The following is a 17,672-nucleotide window of genomic DNA, read 5'->3' on the forward strand; positions in this document are numbered from 1 at the left end:
GGGGTAAAAGAGTGGTTGTGATAGGGGATTCAATTGTTTGGAAAGTAGGCAGGAGATTCTGTGGATGTAAAAGGTTCTCATGAATGATATGTTGTCCCCCCCCAGGTGCCAGGGTCAATGATGTCTCAAATCAAGTCCACAATGTTCCAAAGGGATTGGGCGAACAAACACAGGTTATGGTGGACTTTGGTATCAAAGGACCTTACCTAGGTAAAGGGAATGATGTCCCGAAGAGCAAATATAGGGAGTTAGGGAAGGTAAAAACATCAGGTCCTCAAGGGTAGTTATCTCTACCTTGCTGCCTGTGCCAGTGACAGTAAGAATGGGATGATATGGCAAATGAACGAGGGGCTGAAGAACTGGTGCAAGGGGGCAGGGTTTCAGATTTGTGGATCATCGGGATTATTTCTGGGGAAGGCATGACCTGTACAAAACAGGGAGGTTTGCTAGAGCTGTTGGGGAGGGTTTAAACTAGGTTGGCAGAGGGATGGGAATCGGTGTGATAGGACAGATGATGGAGCAGTTGGTGTAAGGGTGGATGCAGTGTGTAGTGAGACCGTAAGGAAGGACAAGCAGTGGATAGGGTACAAATGCAGTCAGTTGGATGAAATGTGTTTAATACAAGAAATATCAGTCCAATCTTATGTAAAACTGCTATTACAGCTAGTAGTTACAGATGGAGGAAAAATTTTCTGCTCCTAATTGTTATTGAACAAATACAAAATCTTTGACTTGTTTTTGGTATGTGGATATTTCTGGAAAAGATGGATTCATCTCCCCATCCCTAGTTCTGCAGCAGTGGCTGCTTTTGGGCAGCCTTAGTAGAGTCTTCATTCCAAAAAAAATCATGAGAGGATAAAGTTATTTTCATTCCAGAACACGTCTTTTTTTTTAAATAAAAAAACATGGCTTTCCTCCTTCTGTGGTGACGGAGCCCTCTCTCATTTCCTCCATTTCTCAGGCTTCATCCAACCTCCCTCTAAAGAAACTGGAGAGGTTGGTTATTTGAAGTTACTGAATTCAATATTAGAGTCCTGAAGGTTGCAATGTGCCTATTCAGAAGATGAGGCGCTCTTCCTCCACCCTAGTTTGGTGTTTGTTGCAGCAGAACAAGAAGTCAAATACAAAGGTCTGAGTGCAATAAGATGCAAAATGCAAGTGTTAGACCCTTAAGGTTGTCATAGTTGGAGAAGGTAGTGGGATAAGCTCCTATTACCTATGAAATGCTCCTAATGGTGTGCATCTCAAATAGCCTCTGGTAATCAAAATCAGCTCCTGACTTTCATATGTGGCTTAGCTATTAAGCCCACCAAAACAGTTCCTACTGACAGAAGGGAAAAAGGTGGGTTACTGGTGCCACAAGACCAGTTTGCTTCAGGCAGATGGGACTCACTGGCTATAATTGGCCACTCATCTAGGAGAAAGAAAACTCTGATCTCAAACCTCACTGCTTTGTGGCTACACCCACTCACGGGGAAAGCTTCAGGAGAAAAAAGTCCAGACTTGGAGTCCCGAACGCAGTCCTATATTCAGTTCAATGCTGACTGGCGACTCTTGCGATGCTCTTGGTGCCAAACTACATTGGTCTCTACCATTACTTTGGATTCAACTGTGTAGAAAGGGGGAGCCTGCTGCATGGGCAACAACTTGCTCTCCTCCTTGTACTTTCCTGGCTTACACAGCATGTAGACAGTCAGAACACATGGTCAACCCTAACCAACGGAGATCCACAAGCTCGCAAAGGTGCTCTGCAAAACGGTCACTCGATCTGTATTTGCTTCCTCCAACGGCAGCACAATGTGAGCACTGAATGCAATTTACTAAACTAGAAGAAACACCAGTGAATTTCTGCTCCACCTGGAAGGTTTGCTAGATAATGGCAAGGACATTGATAAAAAGAGAAATATTGCAATCCTTGTGATTGCATGGTAAAATTCCATAAGAGGAATGGCCAGAGAAGATAGAGGAGTAAACCAGAATTTGCAGTCTCTTTAAAAATGCTGATTTTTGCCTACCTGCACTGCACTTTCTCTTATCTACAACATTATACTCCACATTCTGTGTTATTTTTCTAATTTTGTTTTGGCAGCTCAGGTGCGGTAAATGCCGGTGTCAAAGCCCTACCAAAGGTCAAGAAAGAGAGAGTTTAAAAAAAAAAGAAAGAGCAGCTGGTCTTTTTTCAGCTGTGCAGACGTGGTAAGTGTCAGAGCAAGAGGCCTAAACTCAACAGCAAATAAAAGGAAGGTAGTGTTAAGTGGAGGGGCCATTGTCAGAGTGTGCCAGTGAGAGAGCGGAAAGGCTTTGGCTTAAGAGTATTCAGCAAGAGTATTCAGACGGAGGCACAGACAAGAAGATGTAACTTTTTTTTAATACAGAGTAGTCAGGATGGAATGCTTCTCCTGTCAGATGTATCCCTGATGACTACATCTGCAGGAAATACACCAAACGTCAGCTCCTGACTGACTGGGTCAAGGAGTTGGAATTGGATGTACTCAACATCATCTGGGAGGTTGAAGACATTATAGATGAGAATTTTGAGTACACCTTTTGGATAGTAGATGGGTGACCACCAGGAGAGGGCATTAGGAAGACAGTGTAGGGATCCCCCATGGCCTTTCCCCTCAGCAACAAGTATACCTTGCTGGATACTGCTGGGGGGTTGTTGGGAAATGACCCATCAGCAGCAGCCAGTTTAGTGGCACTGTGGCTGGCTCTGAGGCTCAGCAGGGAACAGTAAAGTCGGGCAGTGCGGTAGTGACACACAGACATACTTTATTGATCCCGAGGGAAATTGGGTTTCGTTACAGCCGCACCAACCAAGAATAGCAAAGAAATACAGCAATATAAAACCATAAATAATTAAATAATAATAAGTTAATCATGCCAGGTGGAAATAAGTCCAGGACCAGCCTATTGGCTCAGGGTGTCTGACACTCCGAGGGAGGAGTTGTAAAGTTTGATGGCCACAGGTAGGAATGGCTTCCTATGACGCTCAGTGTTACATCTCGGTGGAATGAGGTTCTGGCTGAATGTACTCCTGTGCCTAACCAGTACATTATGGAGTGGATGGGAGTCACTGTCCAGTTCCACCCCCACAACATCACTGGCCTTACGAATCAGTTTGTTGATTCTGTTGGTGTCTGCTACCCTCAGCCTGCTGCCCCAGCACACAACAGCAAACATGATAGCACTGGCCACCACAGCCTCGTAGAACATCCTCAGTATCATCCGGCAGATGTTAAAGGACTTCAGTCTCCTCAGGAAATAGAGACGGCTCTGACCCTTCTTGTAGACAGACTCAGTGTTCTTTGACCAGTCCAGTTTATTGTCCATTCGTATCCCCAGGTATCTGTAATCCTCCACCATGTCCACACTGACCCCTTGGATGGAAACAGGGGTCACCGGTCCCTTTGCCCTCCTCAGGTCCACCACCAGCTCCTTAGTCTTTTTCACATTAAGCTGCAGATGATTCTGCTCGTACCATGTGACAAAGTTTCCCACCGTAGCCCTGTACTCAGCCTCATCTCCCTTGCTGATGCATCCAACTATGGCAGAAAGGGAACTTGATAGTAGTTAGGGGGACAGACAGGAGATTCTATGGCCGGATGTATTGGAGCAGCTGCAGGATATTCTCAAGGGGGAGGGTGAACAGCCAGATGCCGTGGTGCATATTGGTACCAAAAACATACGCAGAAAAAGGGAAGAGGTCATACACAGTGAGTATATAGAGTTAGGAATGAAGCTGAAGATATGGACAGATTCATAGAGTTATAGCATTCACTAAAAGACCCTTAATCCAACTTGTCCATGTTGTCTATCTGTGCTAATCCCATATACTTGTATCTCAATGTTTAAAAGTTCTAAATAAATTTATTATCCAAGTACATATGTTACAATATACTACCTTGAAATTTATTTTCTTGTAGGCATTTACAAGAAAAAAGAAATACAATAGAGTTTACAAAAAACCACACATACAATAACTAACAAACCACCAACGTGCAAAAAAAGACAAACTATGCAAATAAAAACTGATACTGAGAATGAGTTCTAAAGAATCCTCATCGGTGAATCTATAGGTTGTAGAATCAGTTTAGAGCAGTGGTTATTGAAGTTATCGGTGCTGGTTCAGAAGCCTAATGGCTGAAAGGTAATAACTGATCCTGAACTTGGTGGTGTGGGACCCAAGGCTAAAGTACCTCCTGTGTGATGGCATGAGTGAGAAGAGGGCATAAAGATGCTCCTGGTGGTAGACGTTGAAGTTTTGAGGACAGCTCACAGAAAATTACTGGATATACATCATCTGCATTTGGCTAATATCCCACTCAAATTTCACCATCCATGCACCTTACCAAAAGTCATTTAGGCACTAATTTGCATCTGCCTTGACCACTTACTGTCTCGGCTCAATCCTGTGAGAAAAACTTGTTCCCAAGATCCCCTTTGAATATTTCCTCTGTAACTTTAAACCAATATCCTCTTGTTTTAGACTTTTCAACCATGGGAATAAGATTATGACTACCTATGCTATCAATGCCCCACATAATTTCAAAAAAAACTTTATGAAGTTACCCCAAGCCTCCTTTGCTTCAGAAGAAATCGTTTATCCTTGTGAATCTTTTCAACACCTTCTCAAGCATAATCACATCCTTCCTGTTACATACAGTTTTACTTGCCATTATACAAAGGATATGGTTGCACTGGAGAGGTGCAGAACGGATTCACCAGAGGACTTCAGTTAATGGGAGAGATTGCACAGGCTGGGATTGTCTTCTCTGGAACAAAGAAAATATAAAATTACGAGATTGACACAGAGGTAAATAATATTTTCCCCCATAGTAGGGATGTCAAAAGCAAAAGAACATGAGGTTAAAGTGGGAGTGAGTTGTTTTAAAGGAGATCTGATGGGATTTTTTTAATTACAGAGTGGTTTATGTCTGTAATTTGCTGTCAGAGAAAGTGGTGCAGGCAACTTCATTCACCACATTTGAGAGGCATTAAGTTGTCATTTAAATAGGCAAGGCATAAGATACAAACCTAATGGAGGAAAATGGGGTTAGTGCAGATGGACAAAATGGTTGATAGAAGCAGCCTACTTCTGTGCTGTATGACTCTGGACATTAAAGGAATCATAGTATTTGTGGATGGGGCAGGAAAAAGGTGTTTCGGATAGAAGATTTCCTTAAATGACAGAGCAGGTTTGTGTCGCCAAATGGCTTCCTCTTCCTATCTCCTATAATGTAATTCAACTTTGGATGGGAAGAGGAAATAGATGGCTTCAAACAGGTTACATGTTATCTGATTCTTCACCCATTCCTCTCTACATACACGAGTGGCCAACTATCGCTACCCATTTTGTGCTCTCACTAGTCTGCACTTAATTTCTGCAAAAGTCACTGTACCTGTGTACTTCATACCCATCAGGCTACAATGACAGAACATTGAATTTAAAAAAAACTCACCATAAAACAAGAATGCTCGTGTCATTTGATGATCCTGATAGGTCCTGTTTACTGTAAAGAAACAGGTATCTCTTCCACATTGGCCTAGGCGGCCCGGTTCTCCAGTCAGTGGTGACCACCACAGAATAATGGGACACTCAATTCCCAAATCGGAATATTGCTTCACACTGTTCTGTAAATCATTTGCGTCATTCACCAGATTCCAATCCTCCATTCTGTCGCTGTAGAAATCCTCACCCTTTATTTCCTTTGTTTCAAACTGTCCCAGTTCAACCACCACCTGTAGATATAAGCACTTCAGTTACACAGAGCTTCAGGCTGGCACAACGCCCTGAACTTATACACCATGTTGTTGGGTGAGGGGCACCCAGCAAGTATTACAAAGTGCAACACAAATCAAATCTGACAGCTTTAATTCCCACTAGCCAGATCTTCGAGAAGAGATTACCTCTGCTACCGAAGTGCATGACCATACAAAGGGACATATACATTAGTATTAATCTGCCTCTCATCAGCTATCCCATGCAACAACCCATTCCTTTAATGGAGTTGCATGCAGCAGACTGTTCTCTGGGTAATTTGAATAACAGCACCTCCCTTTTGCTTTTTGCAATAACGTCATTGATGCTTATTTTGTAAGACATACTGGTTATTACCGGGAATTCAATCCTGATAACTAGTAACATAATCTAAGCTGCAACTAACACACAGCACAAGAATTACGAGCAGGAGCAGGACGTTTGGCCCTTTGGCTCCACTACGAGAGAAACAAAGTGCAAAATTTACACCTATCCATCCTATACTTCCACTGTCGCTGGCCTAAAAAGCCAGTTTGAATTGTAAAATAAAACTACAGTCGTTTCTTTCAAAATCCTGTTTCTTTGGCTTTTTAGTTTTTTTTTAAAAGTGAAAACTGACACAAGTTTCAATTCACACCAAGTTATCAACAGAGACTCTCTACTCCTTTACGTTCAGAATTCAAAGTAATTGTACTACAAAAGTACGTATATTTTACCTTGAGATTCATTTTCTTACAGGGGAAAAACAATATAATAAATTTTATGAGACTGATAAAGAACTAATGCAAAAGAAAACAAACTGTAAATTTAAAAAATAACTTTAATACTGGGAACGTGAGTTGTGAAGAGTCTTAGGAAGTGTCTCTACAGGTTGTGGAAACAGTTCAGAGTAGAGATGATTAAAGTTATCCATGCTTGTTCAGAAGCCTGATAGTTAAAGAGTAATAACTCTTCCTGAAGCTGGAGGTATGGGACCCAAGGCTCTGCACCACCTGCCAATGGTAGTAGTGGTGAGAATAAGGCATGGCTTGGATAGGGGGGGCTTTGATGGGTGCTGCTTTCGTGGATCAGTACTCAAGTAAAGGTACTCAATGCTAGATAGGGCTTTGCCTTTGATGAACTAGGTTGTATTCGCCAATTTTATAGCTCTTTTCAATACTAGTCATTGGTGTTTCCATACCAGGGTGTGATGTAACCAGTTAGGATACTCTCAACAGTCCATCTATAGAAGTTGGTTAAAATTTTATGTAGTCTATGCAGAGAAACTTTTTACTAGCTAGATATTATGGACTCAGCTCAATACATAATGGGAATATCCCTCCTCATCAGTAGTATCTATAGGAGGAACTGGCTCAAGAAGGCAAAATCTATCATTAAACATCCCCAATATGTGCCATGCCAGCTTCTTGCAGCTACCATCAGGCAGGAGGTACAGAAGCCTGAAGTCTCACATCGCCATTTCAAATCCATTTATTCTACTTCCCTTCAACCATTCTGTTCCTGAACAAACCTGCACAACCGTGTTCACTACCTCACTACAGCAATACTATGACCACTCCTGGACTACAATGGATTTTTCATTTCTGGATCTATTTGTGTTCGTTCTTATTAAATCTGTATAGTAGTTAATGTTTTTCTTGAGAATGCTGCTGATCTAGTGCTATGTGTTGCAATGCTGCTGCAAGCAGGTTTCTCAGTGCACCTGTGCATATGAACAGAAACTCAACTTTGACGGAGTGGGGTGAGGGCTGTATTACTTCTGTCAGACACAAGGAGCTCACTGGACGATTATCTGGCAATGAGGGATGATAGATCTAATCCCTTGTTCGGAGAGGCAATCAGAAGGGGTACTTAATACCTTCCAATTCAAGGGGTAGCAATACAGCCATATTTCCAAGGCTCATTTCTAAAACCACCCAGGCACATAAAATCATTGATGAACTAAAAGGTCTGTGTTGACATCAGTAGGAAAGGGCTTAATTTGTCTAGCTTCTGCATTGTTCCATTTTCATACAGACAGAAAATGTACTTTTCAAATTTAATTATGAATATTAAATTATATATTAACAGTGCCTATCAAAAAATTAGCATGCTTAGATATCATACTAAGCCCTATACAAACCTTTGGAGTCTCACACACAGCAAACTATTAAATACCTGCTAGGATGTTCGATTTCAATCTCCTGTTGCTACAAGAAACCCCTGCTGGACATGTAACCCCCAACCATAAGAAAAGTTACAGAAAATATTGCATTTTCATTCCATGTTATATCAGTCATTATGCTCTCTGTTACTGATAACAAAGGTCTCCTTACCATCTGACATTCAGTCTGTGCTGCCGTGCCTACATGCCTTTCTACCTGCATAATTAACATCCCCATAGCAATACCTCTCCCTCCTTGCTTGTCAGTAACAAGGAGGTAAAGTTTTATGCAGGCTCACTTAACAGTAGTGGATTGTAGAAAGTTAGTCATAAAATCATAGAATAATACAGCAAAGAAATAGGTCCTTCAGCCTAACTCACCCGTGCTGATCAAGATGCACATCCAAGCTTGTCTCATTTTCCTGCATTTGGCTCATATCCCTCGAAACCCTTCCTCTCCATTAGATAGATAGATAGATAGATAGATACTTTATTCATCCCCGTGGGGAAATTCAACTTTTTTCCAATGTCCCATACACTTGTTGTAGCAAAACTAATTACATACAATACTTAACTCAGTAAAGAATATGATATGCATCTAAATCACTATCTCAAAAAGCATTAATAATAGCTTTTAAAAAGTTCTTAAGTCCTGGCGGTAGAATTGTAAAGCCTAATGGCATTGGGGAGTATTGACCTCTTCATCCTGTCTGAGGAGCATTGCATCGATAGTAACCTGTCGCTGAAACTGCTTCTCTGTCTCTGGATGGTGCTATGTAGAGGATGTTCAGAGTTATCCATAATTGACCGTAGCCTACTCAGAGCCCTTCGCTCAGCTACCGATGTTATACTCTCCAGTACTTTGCCCACGACAGAGCCCGCCTTCCTTACCAGCTTATTAAGACGTGAGGCGTCCCTCTTCTTAATGCTTCCTCCCCAACACGCCACCACAAAGAAGAGGGCGCTCTCCACAACTGACCTATAGAACATCTTCAGCATCTCACTACAGACATTGAATGACGCCAACCTTCTTAGGAAGTACAGTCGACTCTGTGCCTTCCTGCACAAGGCATCTGTGTTGGCAGTCCAGTCTAGCTTCTCGTCTAACTGTACTCCCAGATACTTGTAGGTCTTAACCTGCTCCACACATTCTCCATTAATGATCACTGGCTCCATATGAGGCCTAGATCTCCTAAAGTCCACCACCATCTCCTTGGTCTTGGTGATATTGAGACGCAGGTAGTTTGAGTTGCACCATATCACAAATTCCTGTATCAGTTTCCTATACTCCTCCTCCTGTCCATTCCTGACACACCCCACTATGGCCGTGTCATCAGCGAACTTCTGCACATGGCAGGACTCCGAGTTATATTGGAAGTCTGATGTGTACAGGGTGAACAGGACCGGAGAGAGTACGGTTCCCTGCGGCGCCCCTGTGCTGCTGACCACCGTGTCAGACCTACAGTCTCCCAACCGCACATACTGAGGCCTATCTGTCAAGTAGTCCACTATCCAATCCACCATGTGAGAGTCTACTCCCATCTCCGTTAGTTTGTGCCTTAAGATCTTGGGCTGGATGGTGTTAAAGGCACTAGAGAAGTCAAGGAATGTAATCCTCACAGCACAACTGACCCCCTCTAGGTGAGAGAGTGATGTGTGCAGCAAATACGTGATAGCATCCTCCACTCCCACCTTCTCCTTATACGCAAACTGAAGAGGATCCTGGGCGTGCCTGGTTTGTGGCCTCAGAGGTTATTAAATATTGTTATTGTAACTGATTCAACCACTTCCTCTGGCAGTTCATTTGATACTTTCACCACCCACTACATGGTCCCTTTCAGATCTCTCCCATGTCATCTTAAACTTAGCTTTTCATTCCCTTTCCCTGAGAAAAAGACTATATTCACACCATCTATGCCTCTCATGATTTTATACGGCTCCATAAGGTCACCACAGTCTCCTCTACTCCAATGATTAAAGTTCGAGCCATCTCAACCTCTCCCTATAACTTAGGCCCCAAGTCTGGCAATATTTTGGTTAATCTTCTCTGCACTCTTTCCTGCTTCGCATCTTTCAAGTTGTGTCAGAAACAACAAAAGAAAATGCCACAAACTCTCCTTAGTGAGGGAGAGAGATAGCGGTTCAGAGCATTCACCCTGTACATTAATTCAATTCTTTCTCCCGCCACAAATACTTCCTGACCTGCAGCGCATTTCCAGCATTTGCAGTTTTTATTTCAAGCTACCAGCATTTTAATTTTGTTTTTAGGTTCCAGAGGCAAGCGGTTGGGAATATCGATCCAGGAGTATGGAATGCCAGAAATCCAAATGAAGGTCTCAACCCAAGACATCGACGATCCGTTTCTCTCCACAGATGCTGCCTGACTCACTGAGCTCCTTTAGCAGTTCGTTTTTGCTAAAGCAGCAAACTTTCTCACTCTGCTTTCATCAATTTCCAACCAGCTTCACAATTCAAAATCCAAGTTACAATTGAACTACGCATTTACACATTCTCACCCTCTAATTAATAAAGATCAATGCTATCTTAATCAATACAACCAAAAGCTTGTGGTGGCCTGATTCTCAATAATTTTATGAAATTAACCTGTAATAACTAGAAAATTAATAGTATCTTACTCTTAAAATATAATAATGCAAGGTAAATTTTGATGCAGTTCAATCGTGTTTTTAATTATTTTAATTTTGGATTTATTGAAGATTAGATTAAAAACCACAAACCTAAAATAACAAACTTGTTGTTACTGACTACAATTTATTTAGCGAAATAATATCAACAAACTAGATTTGAACTCATGCCAACAAACAGCTGACACATGACTCATCTCAACAATCAACAAGTTATATTGAGACAGAAACAAATTTAATAAACACCTCCAAGGACACAAATCAACATTTGTTAAGCATTTCAGAAATTTTCTTTTTACAAATTGTGCACACACAAAATCTGTATTCATCACTTCAAAGAGATATGTTTACCAAACAAGAATACTCAAATACACTCACACACAATCCTGGGTAGAGAATTCATTGCTGAGGCCAAAACCAAAATGTAAGCATAGGGAATGTTATTTTCAATTGCTGGATTGCACAGTCAGAAAAGTTGTTTCAATTAACCCATTCCATGCATGTTATAGAACTATTGTGAAAGGGGCTGTAAAAGATTTCCAATAAAATTCTAGGCATTATCAAGGAGCAGCCTCTTCCTTAGCTCTGGGCCAGCATGTTGGAATACTGTGAGCAATTCTGGGCCTCAGGTCTGCTGGTCCTAAAGAACGATCCCAGGAATTAAAGGCTTAATGTAAGAGGAGCATTTGAGTCTCTGGGCTGGTACTCAGTGGAGTTCAGAAAGATAGGGGAGAGGGTCTCATTGAAACTTACTGTATAATGAGAGGCTTGGAAAATATAGACACAGAGGGGACGTTTCCATCAGTAGGAGAGTCTAGGATCCAAGGGCACACTCAGAATACAGGGATATTCCTTTAAAACCGAAATGAGGAATTTCTTCAGGCAGAGGGTGGTGAATCTGTGAAATTCATTGACACAGATTGGACTGTGAAGTCCAAGTCACTGGGTGTAGTTAAGTGAGGTTGATAGGTTCTCTATTGATAAGGGGTTAAAGGTAAGATGGCGAGAGAATGGGGTTGTAAAAATAGTCAGCCCTAACAGAATGGCAAAACAGTCTCATTTCATTTCTAATGGCCTTCTGGTCTAATTCTTAAAGACTTTGAATTAATTTTTGTTAATGGTAGAATAAAATACACATGAATCTACCCACTGATCAAAATGATTAACATTAAGCTTTAAAGGGGATGATATGGTTGGGATGTGTGAAGGTGTAGGGGAGGGGTTGTAAAGAAGATCTTGGATTTGGACAGACAGGTGCAATGTGAGAGGGCTGGGTTTCAACGTCTTGGAAAGAAATTCCGAAGTGCAGAGCAAAAGAATTTAAAGAGGTCACAACCAAAGGGAATGGACCGTTGAGAGTATAGGGCTGTTGAACATCATTTGGAATAGTACAGGAAAGCTAGAAAAGTAGTTGAAGTACTGGGAGAAGTTACATTAACAAGGAGCTTAAAAGGCTTTCTAAGTGATTAGGAATTTAACGTTTGTGAAGAGGATATGGAAATGGAAACACAAAGGAAAAGTTTTGCAGAAATGCCAAACAGTCTGACTCAAACAAACACATAGTATGGATAAATAGAATTAGTGACAAAGGCACAGAGAGGTCTTACTTCAACCACTTCTCTTTAACGTGATAAGCAACCGCCACTTACTAAATATTCCTGGGATTATAATCACCTTTGAAAGTTAACCAGAGTTATAGAGGGAAGAGAAACCTGCATGAGCTCACGATTTTCCACACCCTAAAGGCTGATTTATACTTGTGCGTCGCATCTACGCCATAGGTAACACGTACCCTATGACGTGCACCTCTCCAGAAAAGTTGCTCACGTGTCGCAGCGATGCAGACCGCAACAACTGTGATTGGTCCGCTTGGTAGCATCGCATTTCCTCCTACGCATTTCCGGTTGCTTCTTCTCTGCCATGTCTGCAGGTTGTACGTACACCGATGCGAAATAAATGAACCAAATCATCAAATCTACCTGCCGACATGCGAAAATGTTTGAAATGCATTTCCTCGTCCATGCCTCTCACAAAGAAACTCAACACAGTGGCATAGAAACTCCACCGCCAAATAGCGTTTTGGCGCACACCAACACATGCTCACTACGACGTAGAGCGATGCAGAAGTAAAAATCAGGGTTATGACGTAGCCATAACAAGTATAACAAGTATAAATCAGCCTTAATGATGTTTTATGGAGACTGCAAGACTCCTTCTGATTATCAAGGACAAGGAGAAGTTCATATATCTTCCAATCAATACTGTGCTCGAAGAGGGATCACTGTCTGCTGGTAAAGCATTGTCATTCTTCTTTTCAACTCTACACATATATTGACTTCAGTCTCCTTTGATGTTGGATTGAACCTGGATGTAAACAGCACCTCAGCATCCAGGCCTGGTCTGTTCAACCTTTCACCCTCAGCATCAAGTACAGCAAGTTTAAATCAGAATTTTGGCCCTAATTTTCCTGTAGGGATGGTGTCTGCTGTTGTACTTAAGCCTCCTCTGGTTTTGCCTGTAGGATTTCCATTGTCCCACATCTACCTCCATTCCTTCGCTTTGTCAGTTGTCTATCCTCCTCTCATCCCACTCCACTGCCTGTAAATCTCTCAAAATAGCTTTACTAAGTCTCTAACATCTTTCAATTCTGGTGAAGGTTTACTAAACCAAGATTTTGACTCTGTTTTATGGACCTGAAGATGATTCTTAATGTTCTGATTTACAACATCTGCAGTTTTATTTTTATTTTGATTTCATGGTTGTTAGTCACAGTACAATTTATTGAAAGCTGGCATTGAAAAAGAAAATTAGTGGCAACAATAGAAAGTCACACTATATTTTATAAATCCGTATAAATATAGACACATATATACCAGGAGGAACAGAGTGGAATTAGAAGAGCATCCACAAGCTGTAAGCTACAGGATCAGCAACAGGAGGCAGGAACTGGTAAAAGCTGCTTAAGCAGAAAGGAAAGTCTGGAAGAAATCGCAAACTACTGTAGAGTACAGCCTGCAAAAAGAGAGCAAAGTACAGGTATAAGCAATCCGCATCATACACAACATTTACAGTAACTTTTGTTTAGCTACATGACTTAAAGGGAACATTATAATTTCTATAAAGCTTAAAGTTGATTTATAAAGCAGGAAAAATAGGCAAGTTTAGAGCATTTTATATTGAACTGGTACCACTAGAAGGTTCAAACATCACCTAAGTAAGGTATAGATTTAGAGTTCTTGATGTTCATGCAGGGAGATGCTTAGAACATATTGCACCTTACGTATCAATGCAGATGTTTCATCTTCACATTGAGCACAATGGTGTTTTAAGACCATCTTACTCCATTCTAAATAGGTGGGAAGAAAAGGAAACAGTCCCAAATCACTCTGGGCATAACCCATTCAATTTAACAGGGTAGGATTGATTGCTAATGGAAAAAAAGGATCCATAAAACAACTGCCTCTTGTTGGTAGACACAAAAACAGCATCCCATCCATGACTGCCCACAGTTTGGAAGATCAAGAATTTTCAATTATCAAAATAAAACTGGGCAAACACACCAACCTCTCACATATTTTAAAAACTGCTATCAAGTTTGAAATGACAAAACAAATATCCACCCACACAGTTAACATTATCCATCGCTACCTGTATTTCCACCCTCATCACATTGCTCTTTGCCACTATTAATTACACACACATATACTCAATGCACAACATCAGCACTTTGAAAATCATTTTCTTTAAGTAAAAATCATGAGTGACATTATAAAATGTGTCTAACTTATATTTTAAGAGTGCTGAAAAGATGAATTTTCTAAGTAGGTTTGTTTATTTGCATTAGCAGTGTTTCTTTAGTTATTTGAGGTTAAGGAGAAAAGTTCTGGTCCCAATTATCTAGCAGACTCATTGGGAGTTCCTAGGCTGGACTTCAACGTTCTGCTCGGGCATAGATCACGTTCCATTCCTTGAAGATTTGACTTCAGAGTAACAACACTAATGGCCTTATGAAAGGTTATTGGCCTAAAATGATGACTCCGTTTCTTTTTTCAGATACATTTGCCACCTCTGCAGCATTCAGTTTTATAACTATGCAAACTGCTGCAGGGATAAGCTTTAATTCAGTGATGTGATTCTGAAGAAAATTAGTGGTCAACGTTTTGGGGTCAATAGTTTTGCAAGATCTGTCACATCCACTAATTCCCTCGAGCAGTGAAATGGCAATAAATAGAATTCGGGCCACGAGGGGATCGCTGGGTTATCTGCGGCACTATGATTTTGAAGGGATGGGAACTGTTCCAGCATAAACAGGAACATAAGCAGGCAATGTACCAGCATGAGCTGACAGGAGAAATGGAGAAAAGTTTATTAAAGAGCAAGAGAAAATCGTTAAAATAAACTGGAGAGATAGCAAGAATAACATTATAATCTACATGGTTTCCAGAATTTTTTGTTTTGCAATTTTCCACGTGACTTAGGTAGCAGCAGAATTAGACCATTATGCCCTTTGAGTCGCTGTGCCATTCCATCATGGCTGATTTATTATCCCTCGCCACCCTATTCTCCTGCCTTCTCCCGATAACCTTTGACAAACTTATTAATCAAGAACCTATCAAACTTTGCTTTAAACATACCCAATTACTTGGCCTCCACAGCCAACTCTGGCAATAAATCCTACAAATTCACCACCCTCTGGCTGAAGAAATTCCTCCTTATCTCTGTTCTAACAGGATGTCCTTCTATTCTGAGGATATACCTTCCAGTCTCACTCCCCCTCTATACGAAATATCCTCTCCACGTCCACTCTATCTGGGTCTTTCAATATTCGATAAGTTTCAGTGAGTTCCCCCTCATTCTTCTAAATTCCAGCAAGTAAAGGCCCAGAGCCATTGAAAGCTCCCAAGCTCCCTAGACATTAACCCTTTCATTCCTGGGATCATTCTCGTGAACCTCCTCTGGACCCTCTGCAATGCCAGAACATCCTTTCTTAGATAAGGGGCCCCAAACTGCTCACAATACTGACAAGTATGGTCTGACCAATGCCTTATAAACCCTCAGTTTTCTCTTATTAGCTTTGAATCACCTATCTACCTAACGTAGTGATATCGAAATAAGCCACTACCACACTATATTCTCAGGATGAAACCTACGCTCAAGGCCACTTTTAAATTATCAATTACCTTACACAGGGCTGTCAGTATTCAAAGCCTTGAAAACTCATTCAGAAAATCTGCCATGTTCAAAATAAACCTCAGTACAAAAAAAATGGAAGCACACAGGTAGGAATTGGTAGGGCTGTCAGCAGGGATCCATAAACCTCCTTATAAAAATACTTCATTTGAAAAAAAACTTATTCATCAGTATCTCAGAATAAGTTCGTCATTGTTTCATTCAGTATACAGTAAAATACCTAATAATAATTGAGTTGCTGCTTTTGTAAAAAGTAATAAGTATTTTGGCAAACACTGATATCATTTATAACCAAGAACATACTTTTATTTTAAAGGGATAAACAATTTTTCTCCTAAAGAGCACCATGGTTAATACCGTTGCTTCATAGCTCCAGTGACCCAGGTTTGAGTCTCACATCAGATGTCACACTCTCTTCACGTCTGTGGGTGCCTGCGAGATGCTCCAGTTTCCTATCACTATCCAGGTGTGGGTTAACCAGCAAATATAAACTACCGCTTTATAAGTGGGAAGAAAAAGAATTTGAAAGATGTGTGATAGGCTTGTGACAGAATAGGTTGCGGAGCTACTAAAACAAAATGCCATTGTTGGAAGCTGATATGGATATGCAATAAATAGAACGGAGCAAATGTTCTTTCTTTGTGGTGGGAGGAAAGTAAGCTTCAGTATAGCCATCAAAATCCTGCGTTTGAGTACAGAACTGTTAATCTGAAAGGGAGTACAATTTAAATGTTAAATTAACGGGAAACTTTTAAATGGAGATAACTGTCTAAAAGTTATTTTACATCGGCAATCTTAAATATAAAAGAACATGTTAAAAGAAACCCCAGGGATTATTCATGATAAAGAAGCGTGACTGACTATCTGCTCAGAAAAGTCTATGTGCATACATCACTAGTCAGGTTTTCAATTCAATTCAGTCCTTTTCCATTCTCATCACGGGAAGGACTTCTATGAACAGTCCCACCACAGATGGGTTTTTCTACCGATTGTTTTTGTCCTAAACTTCAAACCTAATTCATTATTTACTTGAAGGGAGGGGTCTCTTGGGTAGTGAAAGACGCCACGTAATTACAACTTTAATGGTGGGCAACAAGAGCTATTAGCAAGAGCCTATTTGCAAATACGGCGCAAGTTGTACGTGGTAAGTGTGCATCAAAAATGTGGAGCTGAATGAAAACACGTAAATAAGGGGAAAGCGTTACACTTTACAGAGAGGGTCTTATTGTTATCTCCACAATACCTGTATCGTGGAATGAGTGGGATGGGGGGAGGTGGCAATGGGACCACGCCAGTGACGCCGCCGTGCTCCTGGGGGACAGAGCAGCAAGAAAGCACCTAACCTGCAAAGTCACAAGGAGGAACAGCAGGGTGCAGCAGCACAGGCAGTGCAACCAGAGCCATCGCCTGCCGATCCTACCACCGCGGCGCCCCTCTCCTTTCACCCAACGCTCTTCCATTTCGCGACCGTAACAAAGAGACATCCCACCGCCTGCCCTACATCTCGCCCACTCGCATTGGCCCATTTCTCCTCTCCCTGCCCCGCAAGCTCCCGAACCAGCTCTATTATGTCATCACCGACTGCCTGTGAATGGCTACTTCTACCGTCAATCACTTAGCCTCTCACGTGACCCATTCCCCGGACTCCCTGGCGAACCGTTCCGTTTGATTAACGAGATGGACCAGTTGCATTGTCGTCATTCTTCAATTTGCAGAGCCAAAGCACGTCTGGCAAACATGTCGGACGTACACAGAAGTTTAAAAAAATATTAGAGGAAGGTTTTCCACTACATATCCACCCTTTCTACGATGGTTTTTAATTATTTATACAACTGGACGTTCAGATCGCTTTGCTCCTCAGCTGTTCCTAATTAGCTGACACACAGTTCCAGTGAATCGGGTTCATTTCTGACCTCTGATTCTCTGTGTGGGT

General features: G+C 41.4%; 1 protein-coding gene across 12 annotated transcripts in view; it reads right to left on the bottom strand.

Moving 5' to 3' along the window:
- fut10 (fucosyltransferase 10) overlaps positions 1-17,261 on the bottom strand; it is a 357,225-nt gene extending 339,964 nt beyond the window's left edge. For 10 of the 12 annotated variants that reach the window (XR_012098609.1, XR_012098610.1, XM_073042537.1 and 7 more), the window contains exons 1-2: positions 17,083-17,261; positions 5,463-5,742 (exon numbers count right to left, since the gene is read on the bottom strand). Coding sequence is in view for 10 of the 12 variants with exons in the window: in XM_073042537.1 (XP_072898638.1) it covers positions 5,463-5,742; positions 17,083-17,223 (421 nt within the window). In the remaining 2 variants the exon portion in view is untranslated. Of the gene's footprint in view, positions 1-5,462; positions 5,743-13,422; positions 13,562-17,082 lie in introns of all 12 variants that reach the window. The other 2 variants (XM_073042540.1, XM_073042532.1) reach the window with 2 other exon arrangements.
- Between the last annotated feature and the right edge of the window lie 411 nt (positions 17,262-17,672).

Source organism: Hemitrygon akajei, chromosome 4 (assembly GCF_048418815.1).
Source record: "Hemitrygon akajei chromosome 4, sHemAka1.3, whole genome shotgun sequence".
In the NCBI taxonomy this organism is placed as follows: domain Eukaryota; kingdom Metazoa; phylum Chordata; class Chondrichthyes; order Myliobatiformes; family Dasyatidae; genus Hemitrygon; species Hemitrygon akajei.